At 40.2% G+C, this 24,072-nt stretch overlaps 2 protein-coding genes across 4 annotated transcripts; both read right to left on the bottom strand.

The window, feature by feature from the left end:
- Positions 1-200: 200 nt before the first annotated feature.
- On the bottom strand, positions 201-4,121 carry LOC5508781. The gene is made up of 2 exons (XM_001629313.3): positions 3,291-4,121; positions 201-2,408 (listed from the first exon to the last, which is right to left on the bottom strand). The coding sequence occupies exons 1-2, from the start codon at positions 3,316-3,318 to the stop codon at positions 1,150-1,152; spliced, it is 1,287 nt and encodes a 428-aa protein (XP_001629363.3). The 5' UTR covers positions 3,319-4,121; the 3' UTR covers positions 201-1,149.
- A 94-nt stretch (positions 4,122-4,215) lies between these two features.
- On the bottom strand, positions 4,216-19,350 carry LOC5508799 (dual specificity calcium/calmodulin-dependent 3',5'-cyclic nucleotide phosphodiesterase 1B). 3 transcript variants are annotated; one of them, XM_048724066.1, is made up of 16 exons: positions 18,814-19,350; positions 14,425-14,617; positions 14,059-14,181; positions 12,891-13,085; positions 12,506-12,572; positions 12,181-12,297; positions 11,183-11,323; positions 10,628-10,728; positions 10,242-10,323; positions 9,955-9,998; positions 9,605-9,703; positions 8,961-9,084; positions 8,749-8,830; positions 8,121-8,300; positions 6,947-6,987; positions 5,207-5,342 (listed from the first exon to the last, which is right to left on the bottom strand). In XM_048724066.1, the coding sequence occupies exons 1-15, from the start codon at positions 18,905-18,907 to the stop codon at positions 6,974-6,976; spliced, it is 1,656 nt and encodes a 551-aa protein (XP_048580023.1). In that variant the 5' UTR covers positions 18,908-19,350; the 3' UTR covers positions 5,207-5,342; positions 6,947-6,973. The 3 variants fall into 3 exon arrangements, with proteins under 3 accessions (XP_048580021.1, XP_048580022.1, XP_048580023.1); XM_048724064.1 differs by lacking the exon at positions 6,947-6,987 and having other exon boundaries at positions 4,216-5,342; XM_048724065.1 differs by lacking the exons at positions 6,947-6,987; positions 18,814-19,350 and adding an exon at positions 15,283-15,460 and having other exon boundaries at positions 4,216-5,342.
- Positions 19,351-24,072: the final 4,722 nt, after the last annotated feature.

The following is a 24,072-nucleotide window of genomic DNA, read 5'->3' as shown; positions in this document are numbered from 1 at the left end:
GAACGTCGCTCTGAGAGATACTGCAATGGGTCAGATTTTTATCAGAAAAATCTCCCTCTTCTCATGTACCCCCCCCGGAACATTAAAGTCCAACCTTTTTCGGATTTCGCACCCCCCCCCCCCCCCCCACCCCCCCAAAAAAAATTCTGGGTACGTGCCTGGTATGCGCGCATCTATGAAAAAAATATATATACAATGTATAGTACATTAACAGCTGTACTTACTGATGATACAGTTTGTGATCAATTAACATAAACGAATGAAATATAGATTATAATAATAGGCATAATAACAACAACAAAAACATTGATGATGATGGTGGTGAACACGACGATGATGATGATAACAAAAGCAAATGGAAATGAACTAATACTCGGGGATTGCAGAGGTTGGATTCGCTTCCTCAAGATACCAAAAGGTTCCCTTTCTGATTCTAAGGATAAAAAATACCTAGTTTTCCATCAATTAAACTTGGTCGTGGATATACTGACAATACTCTGACAAATCTATGTATGGCATTGTACCCTTCCATTATTTTGCCCCGTTCTCTAATACGCTCGAGTGGCCATGATTATATGACATGCCTCCGAGAAGATGTTTTCATGAGGTAAATTAAGAAAAATTATAACAAAGGGATTGTCTAGCTTATATAGTACCAGTAAGAGTGGGAGATGATGCTCAAAGCCTATGATGTCAAGCTAATACAGAAAGAGGGTTGTCTCCAATACACAAATTTTATGCATGGCACTGGAGACATGGAGCAAGGGCGGTAGGAACAGTGTTTGTTAGGCTAAATTTAATGTCATATAATCATGGCCACTGGAGCGTATTAGAGAACGAGGCAAAATAATGGGAGGGAACAAACCACGAATTTCCCTCTTATTTCGCTAAAATGTGCCTTGTTTGCGACGCGCTCTTAGTGTTTGATACTGTTTTGATTAGAAAACCCGGCCAAGTTACGTTGCGTAATCCAAGCTACTACACCGTAGCGCGCGAACTGTCCCAGACGGGCTAGCCGAAACGTTCCCGGCACGGTTTATTATCAGAATTTAGCCTAACAAAAACTGTTCCCACCGCCCTTGCTGGAGCGTATTCAGAGAACGATTTAAAACAAAGGAAGGAAACAGTATGCACAGAAATGAGAACCAATCACCTTGATTCATTCCAATAATTTAGTAATAACTGTGCTTTGAGCAAATTCACCCCGACTCCATAGTGTGTTCCATCAAAACTCTGAGCTCCGAGGGTTAGATTATACGTATCGAACACTGTCACATTCTGTTCCTCACAGTATTGCCACATTTGCGCATTGAACGCTTGAATTGCGTGGTTTCCTTGGTGGCGCTGATATGTCAGCGGTTTGAGTGGTCCTGCGGCGTGCGGGCTGAGCCAGATAAGTCGAGGCCAGCCCGTGGTAGCTCTAGAATGTTGTAATAATCGTAGAATGGGTCCAAAGTACTTTTCTATCACTAGAGGTGCATTGAACCCATTGTGTATCCCTACACCAATAAGTATGACTGACCCTCGCCGGTATAACATACGTTTGGCAAACGTTAACGCGATTTTCGCGTGATTGATGTTATACGCCTCTACAAAGTCCATCTTAAAGGACTGTTTCCGTTCTGGACAGAATGTGGGGTGTTTGGAGATGTCGGTCCATCTCATAGCCGTAAGGGCGTGGCACATGCTATCTACAAACTGGTTGTCCCCACGGCACATATCCTTTTGCTTGAATCGCGCGCTAAACTTCAATGCACCGTACGTACGGTCACGTGTTAGTATCAAGAGTAATGCAGAAAACAAATGCCGTACAAGGGAATCGCCCATGAACGTGATATAGCTAAAGCGGTTGTTAACTAAACTGCATGCGCTATTTTGCGTGTAGTTTGTGATATGGCATTTGTCGAGTGTGACCCAGTCTCCCAGCTCAGCCGGAATGAACGCGCGGTAATCAACGCACCCTTGACACTCACAATACGCTGCTCCAGCCCCGCACCATCCTTTGTAGCCATGGCAACATGGGGCTTCGCTATAAGGATCACACTGCCCTTGTATGTCAAACACCATTGTTTTATTTTTGCCAAAGCTTGGACGTGGGAGGGGAAAGTGCACCCCGCACCGCAAGTCTCCATGGGATAAATACTGCGGCCATCCTTTACGCGTGCGCAGCATCATGTCCAATCGTCTGCGAGCATCAAGATCAGCGGTCGTCACGTGAGGTTTCAGTTTCCAGGCTCCCCGTGTTGCACGGTCGAGGACTGGGGAGCACTTGTGCTGGATGTAGGCCTGGATTTTGGGGAGATTCATACTTCGAAACTGTTCCTCGGTCATCCGTCCACACATGTAGTACACATACAGTGCTGTTGCCATGGTAATAACTAACGTGCATGTCACCTTGGATGTTAGACCTTGGGAATATAATGCAAACAAATGCCGCTGAATATACTTATGCGCCATGACAGCAGAATAACCTACTTGACAATATACAATGTAAAAAAACGTCTTTTGGAAATGTTTAATTATTTTTCTGGCTTCGGAAAAATAACTTATTGACGTTGCACGTGTCACAAACAAGGGTAAAAAAGACGCGTACGATGAGCTCACTAAACCATACTTACACCACTGAACTATCCTATCGCCTTTTGTCGAAACATAGACATAAGCTAAAATGTCACGAACCGAACAACAACCTGTTGCAATCTGCGGTGTTTGGCTTTTCGAGGTGCGATTATGTAGAAGCGCAGCGGATGCTCGATTACTCGCGCGATATTTTTCTCAAGTGCTATCGATATTTCTCAAGTGCTTGGGTGCTCAAAGTCGCGTTTCGCATTTAGCCCGAAATTAAACAGCAATATTCGTGTCCTGCTTGATAGCGTTATCTTTTTATTAAATTTGATTAATCTGACTTATTACCTTTATGAGTATAGTTTAATTGCAGTTTTTTCGTTAAATTGGGATTTCTAGAGCTACCGACTTTCCCTGCTAGCAGAGGCCTCTTTTCTCTGTATTTCGCTGTGCTGGCGTTCGCGAGGAAAAGCCCAGCGAAATACAGAGAAAAAAGGCCTCAGCTAGCAGGGAATTACCGACTTGAAAATTAGAAGAAAATGTTTGAGAATTTGTGGAGGGAGGGAAGGGTGATTTCATAAGGACATGTAGAGCTGAGTTCAATGACAAGAGATAAACATTTACACGCAACTACGTTGATCGAATCATAGTTTAACACACATTGCAGTTTCATTGAGTGTTCCCTAGCAATTAGATATAGCTAGTTTTTATGCCTCAGTGCTTACCGTATTTTCGAGACGGTCCGACGGCCATCTTGGACTTGGACAAACTCGTCTCTTTGAGTGGCGTTAGTGGCTCTTTCTGACTTACCGGAACACATCACCACAAAACACCAACTCTTCCAGTCTTTGATACTTAAAATTCTAGCGTCTCTCTTATCGTCATGGCGTCCTTTTTGTTATAAATGTTTATATCTTCAGCCGTTTCTTTGTCCGACGCGTGGTTGCATTTTTATGATACTTCTCAGCCTTTTCAAATTACCAGTTGTATTGTCACTATAATCATAACATCTTCTGTTTTAGAACCAAATTTGTGCTGAGAATCTATAAACAAAACCTTGAAAGGCGCAGGCTATACATCTCTGCTTTCCTTTAACTAACACGCCATTAAATATTTACGGGAAGTCATTTGGTCACTAGTTATGAACAAACCTGCCTTCCAAAATATGAAAGCTTATCATAGACTTGCCGCCCTTATGTTGTTATTGGCCGGCTGCGATAGTTCACAGAACGGAATCTCAGATTTTTTTTGTCATAATAGGTTTAATACCCCTTTCTCGACTGAGATCCATTATGTGATCTATCGCGGCGTGCCAATAACAACATTAGGATGGTAAGCCTGTGACCTAATAGGACATATATTCTTTTCAAAGCGATTTATTCCACTGATCGGTGTCATATACTATATGATGCATTGCTCGCCTGGACGTATTAACGGAAAAGCTATAGTTATTAGGGAGAAGTAGAAGCATCTGTTCCATTTCGCACTCGAGTGCTCTTTACTGGTGGCAAATCACAGGTCTCTTTATCCATGCTATACTACCTTGCCCGTCAGGTACCACGCACAAGCGGGTAGTCTTACCAATTCATGGGAGTCCTGTGGCACGCGTAAGAAGAGAGTCCCTGGCGTCTGTGTCTCGAAATACAAAAACGCCGATAATCAATTTATTCATTCTGATAAAATCCTAATTTATATATATTATCTCAATCTAACAAACATGTGCTCTTTGCAAGGTCTGCACACAGCCTACAATAAAACTTGAGTGGTTTTCACCAACCCGTTATTCTTTCCACGAGTAAATAAAAAGCACTGAAGTCTCCAAATTCTAAAATATAAAAACAATAAATAGGGTGATAGTAAAAAAGTCGAATCAACCAATTTTCTGGTTTTGAATGTGCGCGCGCTCGCGTGCTTCGCTTTATACACTCTTTTCTCCTTAGCTGCTTACGGGTTCGGTTATAATTTACGTGTTATAAACTCCTGGCGATACTGTAGATCCATTTTGTCGGAGATTGCGTGCCTGTTATGATCGTTTTATTTGGGTTGACGCCGGGAACCCATAACGTGACTAATGGAATGGGATCAACTTGCATGGGGTTTACTTTTTCTTCCCCAATTTTGAAATTTGTTCCTAGCAACTTTTACCAGTTGCTTTTGCTGCTGTCTCCAAACTAGCCAGGAACGACGTGTGTTGTTTAATTGGAGCGTTGTTATGAGAAGTCCATGAATGCTCAGGAACAGAACAAACATTTGTAATCATGCAATTCAGCCACTGAAATTTGGACAGTGGCAAACTGCGCCACCATAGCTGGCGAATTCTTGCTCGACTGACCACAAGAAAAAGGAAATGTCAGAACGTCCCAAATTTCCCATTTTGATATTTCCTCTGTCCTATAGTCAGTCAAGCGAAAATTCGCCAGCAAATCTGGCAGGTGCTGGCGCAGTTTGCACGGGGCTTTAATGTATCAGCCTACACGCAACGTAAATAATTGCGCTTATACGAATATATTTGCACCACGCGAGCATTTCTTGTGGGGCCACTCTACTCTCATTACTGTCAATGTCATCTCCAGCTCTCGTTCGCAGAGGAGGTTCGGAGCAAAATGTCCTGGTAAGCGGTAAACTGTGGCGCCGGATGCGAGCTCATGATATTATTGGTGTAAGCAGCCGCCTGTTGACCCGCGGGCTCCACCGTAGACCCGCGTGTACGGAGTCGTCGCTGCACTCATGTGTGTTGGTATATGAGGTGCGACTGTTGACGCTCAACGTCGACCCACCTGAAAACAGGATAGGCTAGATCAGCAAGGGTTTGGTACCTAAACAGAACATATATAGCTATTTCGAAAAACGTTGACACGCGCGACACGCGCCCACACCTCAACACAGCATGCGCAAAATGAATCGTTTAGACCATAACGCGGCTTCGCCATGATACAGGTGAAGTCTAAACATGTTGCTCTGTCTTCAAACAGGCAGATAAATGTTTGAAATGCATTCGAAATTATTTTGTTTGCCTCGCTGTCTTGGCGCGTACTCTTACGCGCTCTCATATGGACAACGTTTCTTGGAATAGCTATATAAGCCAGAAAAGTGGAGCGCAAGCCAGACTTGTTGTCATCAGCATATAAAAATTAGAGCGTTAATATTTGACGTTATATTTACCATAAGTGAACTTACCATTAAAGTGCGACGCACGCTATCGTGGTCACCTTGGGACAGCTTTGTGAAGCAGGCCAATAGGGATGCGAACGATTTTTGATTGACATGAACTTCACGTGCCAACCAGAGTGCACTTTAATGGTAACGAAACGCAACAATGCGCATCCTAACACGATGGAATTCTTGTATTTATGAAGTTCGTGCCAGTGTGTAATTCTACTAACAAAATTCTCCTAACAAAAGTGACCACGGTAGCGCGCGTTGCACTATAGGTTATACCTTCATGGCACAACATTACGTAAGTTATGAGCGTTTCGCGCATTGTCATACGCGTGTGAGTTGAGGCAGTTGTAAAATGTAGGTGGTGGCAGCTCCGATAGGTGACCTCAGATCATCTTGTTTTTCAGGGCGAGTAAAAAATAGTTATCACAGGAGATACCGCAAATCAACCGGATTTTCCTGACCTTTTGGCGTGAGGCCAGCACACTGGGTACGTAGCTAGGGGAATGCGCAATTCCGGCACCTTAAACCACCAAACGGCGGGTGAGCTCCGCTTAGGAGGCTGGGCCCCGCGCCTTTCAGCGGTCTCATTTTGGTTGAAATGTTAAAAGCTCTGTACTCTTTCAAACAGTACGCTCTATAAAATAAAAATGAATGACAATGGCAATGAAACATTGCTTTCATTGTGTCGTATTATGTTTTTTTTCATATGTTCCGTTTTACAAGACTTTAAAAAAAAGCGTTCTGAGCATCGCTGCCCAATGCCGATTAATGGTGAAAATAAAATGTACAATAGAAGCGGCTTATCACTTTATATATTGGAACTGTACAGGACCCGAAATGATCCGATGTTGTCTTTTCAGAGGCCATGGTCATATTTTGTACCCCAACGGATCCCCCACCCATAGCCCCCTTTTACTTTACTTCCCCATCAAAATTGCTAGAATGAATTGAATCTATTTATTATTTTCATTTGTCCTTCGCTGTGCCATGGATCGCCAATCATAATCAAAAAGAGCGTGGTAAAATAAAAAAAACGCATGTAGATATTGTCATTTGCATTAGGTTTATTAGTAGTGTTATAAATTGTGAATAATGTTAGATGCATTCCGCGTTAGATGCATTCCGCGTTTTTCTCTCATGCACACAAACATTGCTGTAAGGTCTCGATACTACTAATGACTATACCTAGCTAATAACTGGGTCATAAAGCTGGCAGTACCTTTTGATTCACCAAGGGGGCAAGCGTTTAATCTACCTTCTCTGTAACAAAGGGCAAAGGAATATAAGTTCAAAAAAAAAAGTATTTCACGATAATTAGGAGAAATCATTATGGGTTACTTTTAGTGGGTTAAAAGAGGCATGGAAGGTTACAAGAAAGAGAGTGGGATTAGAAAAATAGTGGAAAATTAGGTTGGGAAGAAAGTTGGACTGGGACAAAGATGTTAAATATGTTGCTGTAAGCTTTGTTGCAATTTGCTTGATTTCTCCAAATATGAAAAATTGTGCCGCATGACCATAAATGACGGGGTGCCTTTGGTATATCCAACACAGGAACCCTGAAATCCGGAATAGTGTATTTCCATGTTTTTGTTTCCTATAATTGGATGAATGGCCGATACAAGATGCAACAAAAAACACCAACAACGTTATTGATAAAATGTGCAAGGACTTATTTTAACAGAATGCTTTTAAAAACATTATTAACATTATATGTAGACTCAAGGAATGATGAATCGGTCGAGGCTAATGCGCACTGCATGCTGGTTATCTAGGACATAAGCACGTGACACGCTTACCAAGCAGGCCTGGAAACCCAGCTCTCCTTGTAAACTCTCTCAAATAAAGCATGGGAGTAGTTTTCAAGCGTAGCCATAACGAAATGGCTTACTGTTATAGGAAATAGTCCCCAGAACTGCTTGGAAACAGGTCTATTTGGCCTAAATCACGTGACCATGCCCATACAACCACGCGCCAAGTTGCTGTTTACAAATTAAAGTCACAAACATCTCTCGCAAAACTCCCGAGAGTCGTTTCTAAAATCTCCCGATAAGCTCAGAAACTCGTCAAGTCACCCGCTAAGCCCCAATAAACGTTTCGTCGGGCCCGAAAAAATTCTTATTCTACAAAGCTCATCTCTGTTTATTCATTTTATAAATTTACAAATCTTTGCTTTTGAATTGTGTTCAAATAACAATTTGTGGATAACCGGGAAGGTTACAGCCTAGCTGCAAACTCGAGAGGATCCGGAAATTGCCAGAATTTTCAGGAAACGACTCCCTCATTTAGCAAACATACGAAGTCTTCTTCACATGGCTTTGTAGTAGTGTATTGTGGTTGAGCTGTTTCGTTGTTATTTTGAATTGCTCCAGTGTGGCGAGGCTCAAATGACTCACCCGGTTTTGGATGAGATGTGCACTGTTCTTTCCACTTCTTTCTGTTTTCGGCGAGAGGTTTTGTCCATGGTCTCTCCAAATGAATGTTGGTCTGGTTGTTACCAGAGGACTCTTGAATGAATTCTTCTAAAACCTCACTGCACACTTCAAGTGCTGGGGAGACTATGAAGTCGATAAAACCTGACGGGAAAGAAAAATCATTAAAACCTCACTGCACACTTCAAGTGCCGGGCAGACGATTGCGAGACGATAAAACCTCACGGGAAAAGAATACATGTTAAAACAAAACTGCACACTGCCGAGGAAACGACAGAGGGAAACGATAAAAGTTGATAAGACCTAACTGGAGAGAGTAATCATCAAAATCTCATTGCACACTTCAAGTGTCGGCAGGGAGACGATAAAGTCGATAACCTGACTGGAAAGAGTAATCATCAATGGGTATTCTCTAGTACTCAGTTCTCGCCACAAAAACACAAAAACGTGCCCCAAATTGACCAAAATATCTGACTCCCTCCTCACCCTTGGCAATTTAACACTCCAGTTACGCAGCTATTTCGATCTCCTCAAGCCCCCAGGTAAATATTTACAAGCCTACTTGCCCCCACCCTTCACCCCCCGTACTCACCTATTTGACTCTCTGGGATCAGCGTTGTTGATCGATCGCACAGCGGAGACACATCCAGGCCAAGTTCGATCTCCATGTCCCCCTAATAACACAACAAGGGCGCCAATTAAGGCATGTCAAATGAGACCGAACGGTTGGTTTATGTCCTTGAATAGCATGGTGGTCTCCTACACTGAGAAAAGGCGTTTAACCAAGGTCAGCTAGTTACCTACCTGCGTAAAGAACTCCTCCATGATTTTCGTGGTCCACTGTCGGTGTATCGTCCAGTCTTTGGTCGGATTGCTGATATCCGCCACATGAAGAAGAAGCTGGACGACTTCACGGTTCTCGATTGGACTAAAAAGATGCCACGATACAATTAGAATCACTTTTCTTCAAGCAAGAATTTACAGTACTAAGTGCGCTACCGTGGCCAGCTTGAACAGTTTTAGAAAGGTAGCCAATACGCATGTAAGAAACGTACTTTATAATCGCTGCAAACTTTACCAGCTATCCAGTAGGTAAAAAAATGCTTCAGTCGCCTCACAACACAAAGGATAACTCGCACATCGCACTATAAGACCGATATTCTCTTTTAAATTAAAAAAGGCTGTGACGGTTAAAAGAAGTCGTATGAAAGGCAACGAAATATTCTGGAAAGATGTTTAGCGACTATGAAAGATAATAGTGAAATGTCCCAGGACGGATCTCAAAGGGGATTGCAGTGAATTCTTCCCTGAGTCAACAGTGAAACGCCTTCGGCTTTCGATATCTTCAAGACAGTCAGACAATCTTAAAAGAGGTGCAAAGGCGAGATAAAAATTATTTTAGTAAATGATAAATATAACGAGTATTTAAAAAAAAAACGAGTGATTACCTTCCTGCCACGAGTGCCACTTTCATCAGTCGCAGCTGCTCGAAGTGTGACGACATGTCAGTTGCCAGGACAGTGTCAATCATGAGAGAGCGAACGTCTCTAAAAGACACAAAAATATCACGTGACATGAAAAGGGGTTCCAAAACGGCGGCGCGCACATATTAGAATCAAGAGACCATGATGGTCTCTTGTTAGAATTCAAACGCGTAGAATTTGAAAAATACCCGCCTCATGGCGACATTGAATTGTTTTTGTGTAAATCGATGTCTTTTTTTTAATTAAAGCGATGCCTTATTAGCGTTATGGATCTCAAACAATATACAGCAAAGAAGCATAAAACAACAACTTACGCATATTGTTCAAGATTAAGACCAGAAAGAATGTTCTTTTCGTCCTGAAAGAAGAGTGTAGTATGAATAGGAAGAGCATTTGAAATAATAATATTAATGCTAACTTTAATAATGGTAACGCGATAATGTATGTGAGAACATGCGCGGCAATCTCCAATAAACGCCAAGGGCATGCGCGACCTTTATGATCACGTGCTGCGGGAAACTTCGGGACACTGCGGGACTTCACTCCAGCTCAAAATTTTACAATGTAGATTTCAAATATTATCATCATTATAAGTACTTACATCTTGGAGAATTCGAAAGGCACAACTAACGTGATGGTTTTCTAAAACGGATCTATCGTTGTATAAAAGCGCTAAGTCGGATCTGGAACAGAATGAAATACGTGCATTTAACAAACGTCTTGGGGAATTCGAAAGGTGGACATGTGAAACGAAACAAGGGAATAATAAATTTCCAATTTTTTTTTCGTCTGGCGATACTTGTTGTTGACATTTTGCCGCCAAATTCGAAACACAAGTTTGCCGCCAAAACTAATAAAACTTTACGTGATTACTGAGTTCGAATCTCCTTTGCACAGAACGTTATAGAAATGCTTCATTTAAGTTGAAAGGCGGGTCATACCACAGCCTCCAAAGTATATATGGCATCCACTCCATTACAAGCCTACCTTGAGTTTATATGAAATGCATTAGTAGTTCCAGTATGCTCTAAATCGTGTATGATGGCAGATAGGAGGAGGCCGAATACCTCGAGATCCGAAAGGTATTTCTATAAATAAAAACATACAATTTGTTAGTAGTAATAATAGTGCACACTGACATCATCGTATGTGACTATTGGCAAACAGATTACGTGCACGCTGACATCATCGTATGTGACTATTGGCAAACAGATTACGTGCACGCTGACATCATCGTATGTGATGACTATTGGCTAACCGATTACGTGCACGCTGTCATCATCGTATGTGATGACTATTGGCAAACAGATTACGTGCATGCTGACATCATCGTATGTGACTATTGGCAAACAGATTACGTGCACGCTGACATCATCGTATGTGATGACTATTGGCAAACAGATTACGTGCATGCTGACATCATCGTATGTGACTATTGGCAAACAGATTACGTGCACGCTGACATCATCGTATGTGAGTATTGGCAAACAGATTACGTGCACGCTGGCTGCAACAGACGGTTGACGCTTCTTTCTCACTTACCGAGACTCCCATGCACTCCAGGAAGTAATGCACGGTGTGTGTGACGTCAGCCGCGTGGCAGTCGTTATGGTACGGGTTACTGTGTCGCTTGTATCCGGTCTCGACATCCTGGAGGAACCGGTCCAGTGTCATCGCATGGATCTGTCAAATACACCAGGGGTTGGGTGGAGTCGAACAGGCGCTATATGAATAGTCATTTGTGCACCACAACCATTATTGGCCCGGATAGACCTCAACATTTTTCTCGCAACGTCACAGTGAGCTGGTGTAACCGTAAGACAGGGCTAGGAACCTGGTTATTTCCTTCCTATTAATGCGCGCCTTTGACAGTTCGCTAAATAGCGGTGCTAGGCCGAAATCTCTAATCTAGCCGTAAAGCTTAAGCTGCCATACGACGATTCAGCGTTACGTCTAGTTGTATAGTCTCCTTTTTTCTTGTTATTTTCCAAGCTAGTCAAGTTTTATCCCCTGGTCAGACTGTTCTACATTTGTAAAGTCCATCTTTTTTTCATTTGTGATTAGTCATTTTCTATATTTTGTAAATCGTACGATGTTTTTGTTTTTAACTGGAACTGTTTTTGCTAACTTCCGTGGATTTTCTGAGTACTGATTACCGAGTACCGAATACCGATTTAAATATGGATAATAGTGTTTTTACACACCTCCTGCATTACTATGGTAACAAATAATGGGTATTCAATGTATAGGTTTTGGAGGCTCATATATAAGATGTTAATATACTGAAAAGTTAGATTATGGAAAATGTTTCACGAACATAGGTTCAAATAAAGTTAATGTAAATAACTGTAGCGAGTCGCCTCCGCTTATCCGAGGGTCATTCCAGCATGCGCGCGCACTCGGGAACCTACCTCAACTACCGTCATGCAGCGCGCGCTTTGTTTGATGTAAATTTTAAAAAGCGCGCTCTGCATTCTGGTAGTTGAGGTAGGTTTCTATGGTAATTCGCGCGCACACTTATAGCTAAAATGGCCTATTACCTTGAAGTTTCTTAGCATGTCTCGTCTATGCAGAACCTCGTAACCGATATATCGTAACGGATGACCTGCACATGATTCGCTTAACGCAAACACATCAAACGTCCACTTGTCCAGGTCCTAGAGAAGAAATAGTAAACGGTACAATCACAAGGCACCTACAAGGAGTGGGGGGGGGGGGAGAGGGGAGGGGGGCAAACACATCTTACGTCCACTTGTCCTGGTCCTAGAGAAGAAAAGGTCAACGGCACTTGTCAAAGTTGTGGATCTGATCACAAGGAAACAGAGAGGATACAGGTGGTAGATGAGTGAAGGAAGGAGTACTCACCTCGAACGCCTTCTGAACGTTTTCAGGAACATGCATCTTATAGCGTTCTGTCGCATTTTTCAGCATTCTATAAAATGCAATTCAAAAAGACAATCAGCTCTTTGTCTTAGAATCGCAAAATGAATTCAGAAGTGCTAGTTTTACGTTTAGATTGAAATACCATTAGTTTTGCGGGGTTTTCTTTCGGACTGACACACTAATTGGTACACAGTGTGTGTACTTATTCAGCAACTCTTATTTGTTTTGTGCCAAGATTTATAAGGGTTCTAAATGACCTGATAACTAGATCCTTAGATTTCTTTCCAGACACCTATACCCTGACTTACGTGCATTTCCTTAAACATATAGGCCCGCCTCCACAGCATAGACCACACCCCTGACTTACTTGTTCACATATAGACTTGCTTTGACTGCATGGACAACGCCCCTGAAGGTATGCCGTCGCACCATACTCTTTCTTCTCGCCGCCCCAGGTCCCCGCGCGAACGTGGTAGCGATCCATTCACGGACCTCTTCGTTCACGCTGTCGAGCTCATTCTCGAGGTTCTCGTCGATCTCACTGAGCGCGCCTGCCGACCCCCTGAGGTTAAAGAGAAAATCAAGCCGTTAATGCCTAAATTTTTCCTAGTTTAGCCACCGCAAAAACATGCAGCGCGCGACGAATTTTGTAGGGCGATGCTTGAAAATGTTTCTCAACTATTCGAGAAACATTTCTTTGTCGCTGCTACGAGATTTGTCGCGCGCTTCAATGTCTCTCTGGGTGACTAGGAGACATGCAGGCGACCTCAATCGCGCGCGACATTTATCGCGTCGCGCTCGTCATGTCGCCTGGTTTAGCTAGGCCTTTAGGCTAGTTTTGCGGAGACGTGATCACGTGTAATGGGTTGATATGTCACGTGATCATGTAACGCTTAGCGGTTTTCTTTCAGCGGCGAGGATCATGAAAATGATATCTTGACGACGAAAGTAATAATGGTGAGAATAATGTTAATGATGTTGATGTTGATGGTGATGGTGATAACAATGATGATGATAATCAACGATAATGATGATTATGATAATGATGATCAATGTTAATGATGACCAATGTTAATGATGACCAATGATAATGATGACCAATGATAATGATGACCAATGATAATGATGACCAATGATAATGATGACCAAAAATGATAATGATGACAAACAATAATAATGATCAATGATAATGATGACCAATGATAATGATAATGATTACCAATGATAATGATAATGACGATCAATGGTAGTGATGACAAATGATAAAGATAATGATGATAATGATTACCAATGATAATGATGATCGATGATAATGATGATCAATGATAATGATGATCAATAATAATGATGACCAATGATACTGATGACAAATGATAGTGATGACAAATGATAATGATTATTATGATAATGATGACGAATGATAATGAAGATCAATGATAATGATTACCAATGATAATGATGATCAATTATAATGATGACAAATAATAATGATTATCAATGATAATGATGATTTTCTGTTTAGCTTTCGTGTATACCTATAGTCTCTCATAGGACTGGCGGTGTATTCGATCATGGCCAACGCTTGTCCGAGTTCTTCTCTCACGTCGGACACAGAACTGACCTGACCCTCCTCTATCTGCCGCATGATGGTGCGCAACCTGGGAGAAGCAGAACGCTAATCAGGTCAAGACGTAGGGAGAATTTTAAATAAATAAGGATAAAAATAAGAAAGATTTAATGGTACAGGGAGACTTAAAATGGAGATCCGACGACGCAAATTGGCGAGAATTCAAGCACTGATGAGATCAGCAGTAGAGAAAAGTTAAACAAACAAAGGAGGGTATATCACTTTTATCATAACAGGGAAGAAGAAAAGTGGAAAACACGGGATCATGGGCTACCTTAGTAAAGCCACGGCGGAGGAGTTGTCATAATCACAGGAGGGCCTGGGCCGGGTAAAATACTCTGCCGTAGGGCCGTTGGAAGCCGGGTGGTTACGGCACAGGCTCTCGTTTCCGGTGTTCGCTTCATCGTTCAGGTTTGGGTCGCTGCTGTTTGAGGCCGTGGTCACGTGGATCAGCGGTTGCACCGTATCTATGGGACAAAAGTACGAGAATGGGTTGTTTGTATCTGGGTCTCCTTTCCGCTTTACACCTCGCAAAGGCTTCTGGGAGTTAAGAAGTTTCTAGCTATTCGCGGTTTAGTTCGATTGATTAGAGGAATTGTAGACATTCATATTTGATTGTGGTTAGCCCGATTGCACAGTATGAAGGAATAACATAATTTTAATAGGGTTTCGCCCTGTCTCTCGTTGCCTTAGTCTAAACTCTCATGAACGTTTTTTTTTTTTTTTGCATCGGGGCATACAATGAGAAAAGGTTATCTAAACGGCCGGATTTGAAAACCGTGTGCTGTTTAATTGTCTATATTCTTAAATACCTTAGTAAAGCTATTTTGAGATAGAATAGTCGAACAAAACATCAGTTGAAAATAGTAGTAACATTAATATTTTTGCAGTAAACGAACGATAATACCCTGGTTATTGGTTTTTTAAAACATCAAGACCTTTCTTGTGCTGATATCGAACAGAATTTTGCTCGTTTTCTTTAATCTCTAATCCGTAGTATGTACATGTATGAAACTGAGATTCATTATCTAACGAACGAAATGAAACGCAACAAACAAATCATCAAAAATGTGTAATTCATTATCAGATTTACTGATTTGTAATCAAATTACGCCATTGTCAATTCACATACTTGATCGTTTTCGTCCTCCATAACAGGCAAACAGATTCATTTCGCCCTAAACTGTCGTGCCCATTTGCTGTTCGTAAGAAATCTCCCGTACAATGACTGGAACTACACGTCAAAGCAATAAGCAATGACATGAGTATCACAGCAAGAGGGGCGGTTATAGGAGTTCTAATCTTCAAAATGGAACGTGAAAAAATCAGTAAAGGAAAGTAGATGTCATTACATCTGAATAAAGGGAAACTTTCTTTTCAAAGGGAATTCTAAGTAAAAGCATGAGTTAAAAAAACGAAGCCAATTATTTAAAGATTAATCAGTGTTTAGATAAAAAGATAGTAAATGAGGTCCAGCCCCGCTTGATGCGCCCAAATCGGTTTGGCAAATCTGGGTTACTTAGCGTCGAGATAAATAGAGAAAAAGCAGCGGGTATTGGCAAGAATGTAAACATACACTATATTTCCTACTGTTTCGCGCTTTTAATACGTGCCAAATCTCGAGACTCTGGGCTAGTTTCGTCGTCAAGAATCTACTTCCTTTATAAAATCAAAAAGATAAAATGCAAACCTCAGATTTCAGATTTCATATTTTACAGATTTAACAAATCGGGACAATCGAATGAGAATACCCTGATAAGCAAATAAATAATTTAACCGTGCACAAAACAATGTATACTTATTATTATTTTTAATTCTCTCGCGATTTACGAACATTTTAACTTTCGCCAATATCGCAGTTTTTATATGTTTTATGAGTAATGGTTATCGGAAATTTAAAAAAATAACTTTAATAAATAATGGAGAGAAAGGTGCAAATAAATAAATGGCAAAAAATGAAGAAAAAATGTGATTACGAGGACAAAGTGTAACTGGATTTAGTTCCCTTCCAGCTGATGTATTTTAGCAGTGTTTAGGTAAACTACTTGATGTGCCTGTGCTTTGGACGACCTCCATCAGCTGCTTGATATCTCAAATTACGGAGAGCAATTTCGCGCTATTTTTATCCTTTGCCTTAGGGCTCATAAGGATATAATTACACGCTGTAAGAAACTGTGACCTGCTTATAACGTTTTTAAAAAACTTTTAGGCCAAAATAAATTTATACAAAACAATCTGTAAAAACATATTGTACATGATTCTTTAAACATACTAGCAGCCTTTCTTTCTCAAAAAATATATGTATTTAAAAGTGTGAAAGATTGACTGCGGCCGTCTGCAAACGACGTCATGTGAATGTATTTGAAACTTGCGCAGCAAGGCTTTGCCTCCGGCAAAAATAGATTGAAGTCCAGTTCGGAATAGCATTGCATCGCAACACTTGTGTGAATAATAGGTTTTAAAACATCTTAAGACTCTGTTGGGATAATTGTTTGAATATCTCTTCGAGATATTCTTTTGTTTTTTTTTTCATTTTCTCCTTTTTAAGAAAAAGCGCATATATTTGAAGCAAATGACGCAGATATGAATATTTTTTAATGTGTTTCTTTTTTCAGAAGAGTTATCTAAACACTGTCAAGATACCGTGCTTGAAAGTGCTTTTCAAACGCTATTAGAAAGAATATTCAAAAAAATTCTTGTAACTTTAAATGAAAGTTCTAGAAATAAAGAACCAAAAGACACATTCATTGGACATTCTCATTTTGTTGATTTCTTATATCGCAACAATCAAACCCTATTGGGGTTTGAGATCAACGTTGCCTGGATACGGTACGTCGCCATGACAACAGTCCATCACGCTGTAACAAGACCTGCGAGACTTGCCTCAACCCCCTTCCCCCCCCCCCCCCCCCCCAGGTTTTTCTGAGCTAATGTGATTTGGTATGAAGCAGATGTCTTGAATTTTATTTATTTATTTTGTTTCATTGCTTACTTGCGTCAAATGTGATGGAAATCAGGATTTGGTTAGAGGGCTGGTGGTTTTCGGGATTGTCGCAGCCTGCGCGTGAAAGTAGCTTTGTAGATCAAAAATATGGATTAATGATAACCCTGCAGAAAACTCACAATGTAAAGTACTTAAAGTCCGGCATTTGTTTTGGAATTTGATACGCAGATCTCACGGAAAAAAAAATCCTATAAAGTGAGAGATTATGTTCAAATTAGTCAACTCTCATAGGTCGCTCAAGGATTTTCATTTTTTAGATTTTTATGAATTTGACCGCAAATAGCGGTGACTAGGTTTAATCTCGGAGTAAAGAGAATGCGTGCTTCTTATTTACATCTCATCTGTGCTTGATAGATGTTTTTTCTTGAACGTCAATACCAAGTATGGAAGCCGAAAAAGGGGAGTAATAAAAATAAATGGCGCGCGTAGTTCGCGAATCAGCATGTGCCCTGTGCGACGGATAGACGAGGTATAATAGGCATCTATTTGACGACCAGTGGGGGTTAGCTGCGGTCTCTAGGGATATACCGACAACAAAGTAATAAAACTAACCAAATAGCCAGGTTTAAGCGGGCTAAAATGCTGCAAATATCGGTAACTAGCGTGCACGATTCATTAGCCAATCTGCAAGGTCTATGTCAGTCTATTTGGTTTGTATGTAATAGAAGTTTCGGTTCTCGATATTTATGTAGCCCACGGCTATAAAGCAGCTGCTTATCAAAGCTCACAAAATAGATCCATGGAGAAAAAATACCGGACGTCAAACTTTTTGCCCCCAAAAAAGTTTTAATTATGTAGTTTTTAAGACAAATTTTGCATTACAATAGGTTTCCACAGAGCAAGCCTACAAATCCCGTCCCAATAAAAAAAACTGGCTATATTTAAATCATCTGCATTTCCTTATTGCTTTCCTTGTTTTTTAATTGGACATATTTTGATTGAACATGTATTTTTTAAATCGCGTTACAACCCAACCACCATAAGGCCAAATGGTTGTATAGAGGTTTAACTTGAAGTCAGACTTATCCCTTTAGGCGTCCATTTTGAAAGAAAAATTTTCGACACACCGGGACCTTAATTAAAATAATCGCTACGATCTATGTTATTCAAAATCCGGAGAAAAATTGTGTAGATTTTTCAAGCAATCGTTCCAGTGCTGATAAGAAATTAAATTGACCAAGAGAAAAGGTGATTGGAGATTTTGATTTTTAATAAGTATAACAAGTAAAGAGGTATTCTTGCTTTGCCCTCCTAGGCGAAAATCCCCAAAATGGTGGTCTTAGCTATTTTGGCTTTCTTCGACATAAGCTGTTTATCATAAAATGAAGTACATTAGTACATAGTATTTTGAATAAATTTACGACGCTAACTAATAACCGAAACTAGCGAAATTGAGTTTGATATTATTTCTTTGCTGTTAACAGATAATTAAATCGCCGGGGAGAAGCTCCACTGTTGATCGAATACACTTAGAATTTTTACAATACCAAAAGCACTAAAAAGCTAAAGTTTTGACAAATGAAAAGGCGCGCGCAAATTGGTGTTTTCCTACCCGAACGAAACAGTCTACATATAATAAACAATATTATTTCCAAGGTTTCCTTTGGAAAAAACTTGATGTTGTTCGATTGTCTAAGGTTTCAGGAGGTTAATGCTTACCGATAGCCGGGTCTTTCTTGTATTTTGCTTGAAGCTTAGCATCATTTTCCAAACATGATTTTTTTGTTTTAGGTCGGGTGCAAGCTAACCCCATAGCGCACTGGTTTCTCGGGCCAGGATAAGATTCATCTATCTCCGGAATATTCAAAACTGTTCAATTTTTATCCAAAGTAGGTCGGGAGAGTCGCAGACAAATAGCACTCGAGTTTTGCACGAACTACAGTCACCTTTGCCATCACGGAACGGTTAATGTGATACGCTTTTGGCTTTACTTCAGTTATGATACAAAAACCGCTGTCCTAGTAGACCCTGCAATTACCGTCTCATTTTTAATTCAAAGCGCAATTCAGGGTAATTTAAATAAAATGGATAGCCAAAGGGAGGCCGTGTAAATGACTGGGCAAACCGTGAAAATCACCACCACCCTCTTACAAGAGGTAGCGCTTCTGACACGAGAATGCAAGCTCGAATAAAGAGCCATTTTTGGGGTGAAGCCGCTGATATCACGCAAATGAAAACAAAGGGCAGAAAGTCGAACTTTGGGTGAAAAATGATTTCCAAGTAGCGGAAGCCAAGTAATTGCACATTTGTTTTAGCCTGTGATATATCAGCTTTAGCTCTATCAAAAGAGACAGGCTTCAAAGCCAAAAGAAGAAGGATCACTTTTTACTTTGAAGGAATCGTTACTCCAAAGGGCATTTTTTACTATCGAAACTATCGTGGGTAACTAGGGGTAAAATTAAAAGGCAATAGAAAATTTTGTATTTGAATTTCAAATTGCGTACTGTAATAACAATGTATGTCTATCTAAGGATGCCCGCCAATTGCTAGATTTTCTACTTGCCATTTCTCGATTGAGATATAATATCTGAGTACATCATGCGTGCTTATCGTGGTTTTTTTTTCAAAGGGAAAGTAGCTTTTTTCGGCTGCAGTTTATACCGTAATATTTTTGTTTTTAACTTGAGATGTAGCACTTGAAAGATTACTATAGCAATAACATTGATATTGAGTGAAACCACTCTAATAATCCTAGACCTCACAGCCCATCACACTCATACTGCAAACTGGCAAGCAGATGAAAAATGTTTTGGATAAATACTTCTTATCGATAAGTGACAGATTTTTAAAAAAGAGATTGAGTGAAAACTTGAATGTATATGTCCCTAATGAAGAATGAATAGCGGAAATTAGCCTTGAAGGTTTTTTGCAGAGTTTAGCCACCTATCTCCCCTATCTTTTGCATTGGCCATTCATAACGTCGGGTGCGCGACCTGCATGCGAAACTTCAAAAGAAAACTCTAAAGCTCTGTTCTAGCTTTTGTAGCTTTTCTTTTCATGCAATAAGCTGCCAATGGATGTGAAAATAGTTGTGATTTTGATCACATTGAACAAAAAAGAAATCAATAGAGAAGCCTAAATGTCATAGAGTGTATGAGAATTTCTATTTAAAATATAAATTTTATTTTAAATATAAATATAACTTTTCTTAAATCCTGACTACCTAAAATTCAATCAAGACTAAAAAAAAGTTGCGAACATATATCATGATATGCTGTACAGGCCCGTAGCCAGGATTTTGAGCGGGGTCGTTCGTTTTTCCATTTCAGCGGACCAAATTTCCGGTATACTCCTCTCCTCGTCTTATTATAACATTAGGTTATCAATCTTGTATTTATTAATAGGGTGCCTTTAAACATATAGCGATATTATAGCGATAATAAAAAAGGTAATAAAAAGCCGGGTGTGGGGGTTGGGGGGGGGGGGGGGGGGGGGGTTCGTCCGAACCACCGAAATCGAAATCCCCCCCCCCCCCCCTCCTGGCTACGGGCCTGACTGTACCTAAAACTCGTGCGACGTTGAGATGCGAATAAATAGATCAAATAAATACAATAACAATAACTACAATAACTAAATAAGTGTGGCTTGGTGAGTTGCATAGGTTAGAGTCCTAAACCTTTTTTGTCTTTTATACTATACGACTGTTAGTATCCTTAGTTTAAATGTCCTCAGAGAAGTCCTTCAGTCCTTTGGAAAAAACACCCAAAATGTAGAGAGAAATATTTCCTTTAGTCCTATTTCCTAAATTCTATTAGTTTCCATAAGCGCACTCGCGGTTGTAAACTTTGTAAAAATAAAAAAAAACCTATCGTGGGTTTATTGCTCTTAGACTCTTTTCTTATATGAACGTCTAATTTTCAGTTGAGGCTGGCCTATTAAGAAGAGAATTACACAAATGATCAATAGCAATAATATATAAACATGTTATTTACCAGCTTGGAGGTCCGTATCATCGTGAAATACCGTGACCGAGGTCTTGAAAATACTGACCGAGGCCAGAGGCCGGTGTCATGAAAATACTGACCTCGGCCTTCGGCCTCGGTATTTTCAAGGCCGAGATGAAGGTATTTCACGATACGGACCTAGCCTTAGCTGGGAAATAACATATTTATTTTTTTCCTCAATAGATTTTCAAACTTTGTTTACCTTACGCGCGCTTTTGACTTTCGTCGATGTTCTTGAAGATTTTGCTAGCTCATGATCATTCAATAAACTCCATTTTCTATTTCCACACAACGCTTTTTATCCTCCAGAAATACAGAACCTCCAAAGAAGACATTCTCTGAGTTTTGATCAACAATTTTGTAAAATAATTTAGTCCATATTTCATTGATACGTCGTTCTCAACTCGGATTGATGGTAGAATTGTCTTCTTTCGCTTTAAATCCTCTACCAGTCTACAGACGATAAAATATATTCACTAAAGAACTTCTCTTGAATGGTTATGCAGGTAAATTCCTAGAGTGATTTGTCGTTTTTCTTCGTATGAAGAAACGATTTGCTGCTTTTTGTATCCCAAATAAACTTTCAGCAAAGTTGAAATTGTCGCGCGTGTTGCAAAACATTATGGCGGGAAATTGTCAAAACACAGGAAGTTTGAAGCCGATTTTTACGTAAAGGCAATGATTCAAGATAAAATAACAAATAAAATGCCGTTTTAAGGTGAAGATCTATAACTTCACTTTATAAAATCCAGGTTTCGATGGTCATTTTACAAATTAACTCACTATTTCGAGCTTTGGAGGTGAGCGGTCGGTATCGCGGGGTCCGGATCGTAGGATACCGGACCTCACGAGAGCCAATCAGAGCACGCGATTTGATGGAGACCGGACCCCGGAAAAATAAAAGGTTGTTATTATGAGCACAATTTTATTCTGTATTTTAGAACGCACCAGGACAAAAAACAATATTTTTCATATCTGAGCCTCGGCATCCTCTTATAGTCCGGTCGCTTAGTGTTTCAACCTATACATAGCGGACAAAAGCACCAAACTTGGCATAAAGATAGCCAAGAGGATGCTAATTAATATTGGGCTCTTTCCCTACCGGTACCACTTGAGGATTTTGTGTAATAGAGGAAAAAAAAAATAGAAAAAAACGTCCATCATGGGCTCCCTGTGGTGAAATTAAAAGGTTTTGTATTTCCAAAACTAAGGCGAAATATCTGATTGTTTTTTTTGGTAGGGGAAATATAACAGTATTTGTTAATATTTCAAGATAAAACTGTCGTCGGCTGCATAAAAATGATTTATTTTTTTTATTTGTTTTCAAAGCTAGACCCAATCCCCCTCACGGTTATCAAAGATGGCGGCTTATATTGGCAATGTATATGCATAAAATCGCGTATTTTAGGTAAAGAAAGCTCATGCTTTATTTATCAAGGACGTACAATGTCTAAAACCTACTAAACATGAAATTTTGTCTTGATTTTAAATTTATTTCTTCTAAATCTGCGATTAATCGCAATTATCGGGTATTTTGACTTTGGCTAAATAAAAAGAGGTAGAGGTGGATTTAATAAGTGGGCTTTGTAAGTGTCTGTCAACTAGACACCAAAGACCAATAAGATGCTTTAGATATGCCTCCTTAATCAAAGTTATTAGGTTGGGATTCTTTTCTTGAGAATATTAGAGGATTTTGATGTTCTGCAGAAGAAACATCTGTAGAAACTCTTTGTCGCGCAAATAGCGCAAAATGGCACAGGAATTATCACAAATTTGCGGTATTAATGCTCGAATACACGAAAAAAAAACAGTGCCTATTGCTTCCTACGTGTGCATCATAGTAATGAGGTTGAAGGCATCGCATGCTTTTAACAGGATAGCAACCAACTTTCAACGAATCGCCGCGCCAATAGAGGACTATTTTATTATCCTAAAGATGATTAATGATGACCTCAGGGATGGAAAGGGCCGTGGATAATAAAAAAAGGGAAGGTCTCCAGGAAGCGAGAGAGGATGATAAAAAAGTATAGAGCTTTTGTCAGGCTTATAGAATATATTAACAGAATATATAAGTGAAGGCTGTTGAAAATGATACGTTCCTTTTTCTGATGTCCGAGCTCCACAATGTACATGATACACGCCTGGGAGATTTTGGGAATGAGAAATCCTTTAACCGTTTTCTCCTAAAGGACAGAGTTTTAGAGGCTTTTCCTAAGGTGTGGATCAGTGATCGGCGGACCGTTATTGTAATAAAGGGGAGAAAGTTATTCTTAAACAAACTGAAAGAGACTTTTCAGAATGATGCGCGTACGCTAGCATGTGCCCAGGGTCCGCGGGGATTTCTTTTCCAAACAGAGGATTTTTCTTTCTCAGGGACGTTTTCTTCGAGGTGCCGAAGAAACGACGGTGCTATAAACAACTGTTCAAAAACTCTAGTGTTGACGATACTAGCGTCAACCTTAAGAGAGGACACGTTTAGCCCAAAACCTGACGTAAGCCAGACTTATTCTATTATTCTAACGATCAGAAGGTTTTGAGCGACATATCTGTAGACGCAAGCCACCGCTGCCGATCTATATTAGTTCGATATTCTTTTTTTTTACAGAATGAAAATATAAATCATGGAACGCTATTAGCTAGGGTTTTTGGCTTCATACGACCGAGTGGTTGAAAGTCAAGGGCGTCTGCCGGCTCCCCCGCTTTGACCCATAACTAGCATGGGGTAGAGCGAGGCTCTCGTCTCGGAAACAATTGTGATACTTTGATTTTAAACTAACAAAGGGCCGTAACGAAAAGATAAAAAAATGATCCGAGTTGTCATGGTATAATTTATGAACGCACAATAGGCTATGAAAAATCTCCCTCATCGGTAGCATATTTTTTCCTGCTGACGGGCCTATTAATTACAGCCGCGCTGGTTAAATTAAAGCTCTATAGCCCTTAGATAATACTGAGAGAACTCATTGAAAGAAAA

The sequence above is a fragment of the Nematostella vectensis genome, chromosome 2 (assembly GCF_932526225.1).
Source record: "Nematostella vectensis chromosome 2, jaNemVect1.1, whole genome shotgun sequence".
NCBI classification, from domain to species: Eukaryota; Metazoa; Cnidaria; class Anthozoa; order Actiniaria; family Edwardsiidae; genus Nematostella; species Nematostella vectensis.
This window is presented reverse-complemented; position numbering and strand designations above follow the sequence as displayed.

What these genes read in the sequence shown, in the direction of transcription:
- LOC5508781 (XM_001629313.3), bottom strand. Translation starts at nt 3,318, where the DNA reads ATGGCCGTCGGACCGTCTCGAAAATACG. An exon ending in CGGACCGTCTCGAAAATACG is followed by an intron (nt 2,409 to 3,290) that starts GTAAGCACTGAG and finishes TATATTCCCAAG; the next exon opens with GTCTAACATCCAAGGTGACA.
- LOC5508799 (XM_048724064.1), bottom strand. Translation starts at nt 18,907, where the DNA reads ATGGGGTTAGCTTGCACCCGACCTAAAACAAAAAAATCATGTTTGGAA. An exon ending in GATCCCAGAGAGTCAAATAG is followed by an intron (nt 8,301 to 8,748) that starts GTGAGTACGGGG and finishes CTTTCCCGTCAG; the next exon opens with GTTTTATCGACTTCATAGTC. An exon ending in CACATCTCATCCAAAACCGG is followed by an intron (nt 5,343 to 8,120) that starts GTGAGTCATTTG and finishes TCCTGTTTTCAG; the next exon opens with GTGGGTCGACGTTGAGCGTC.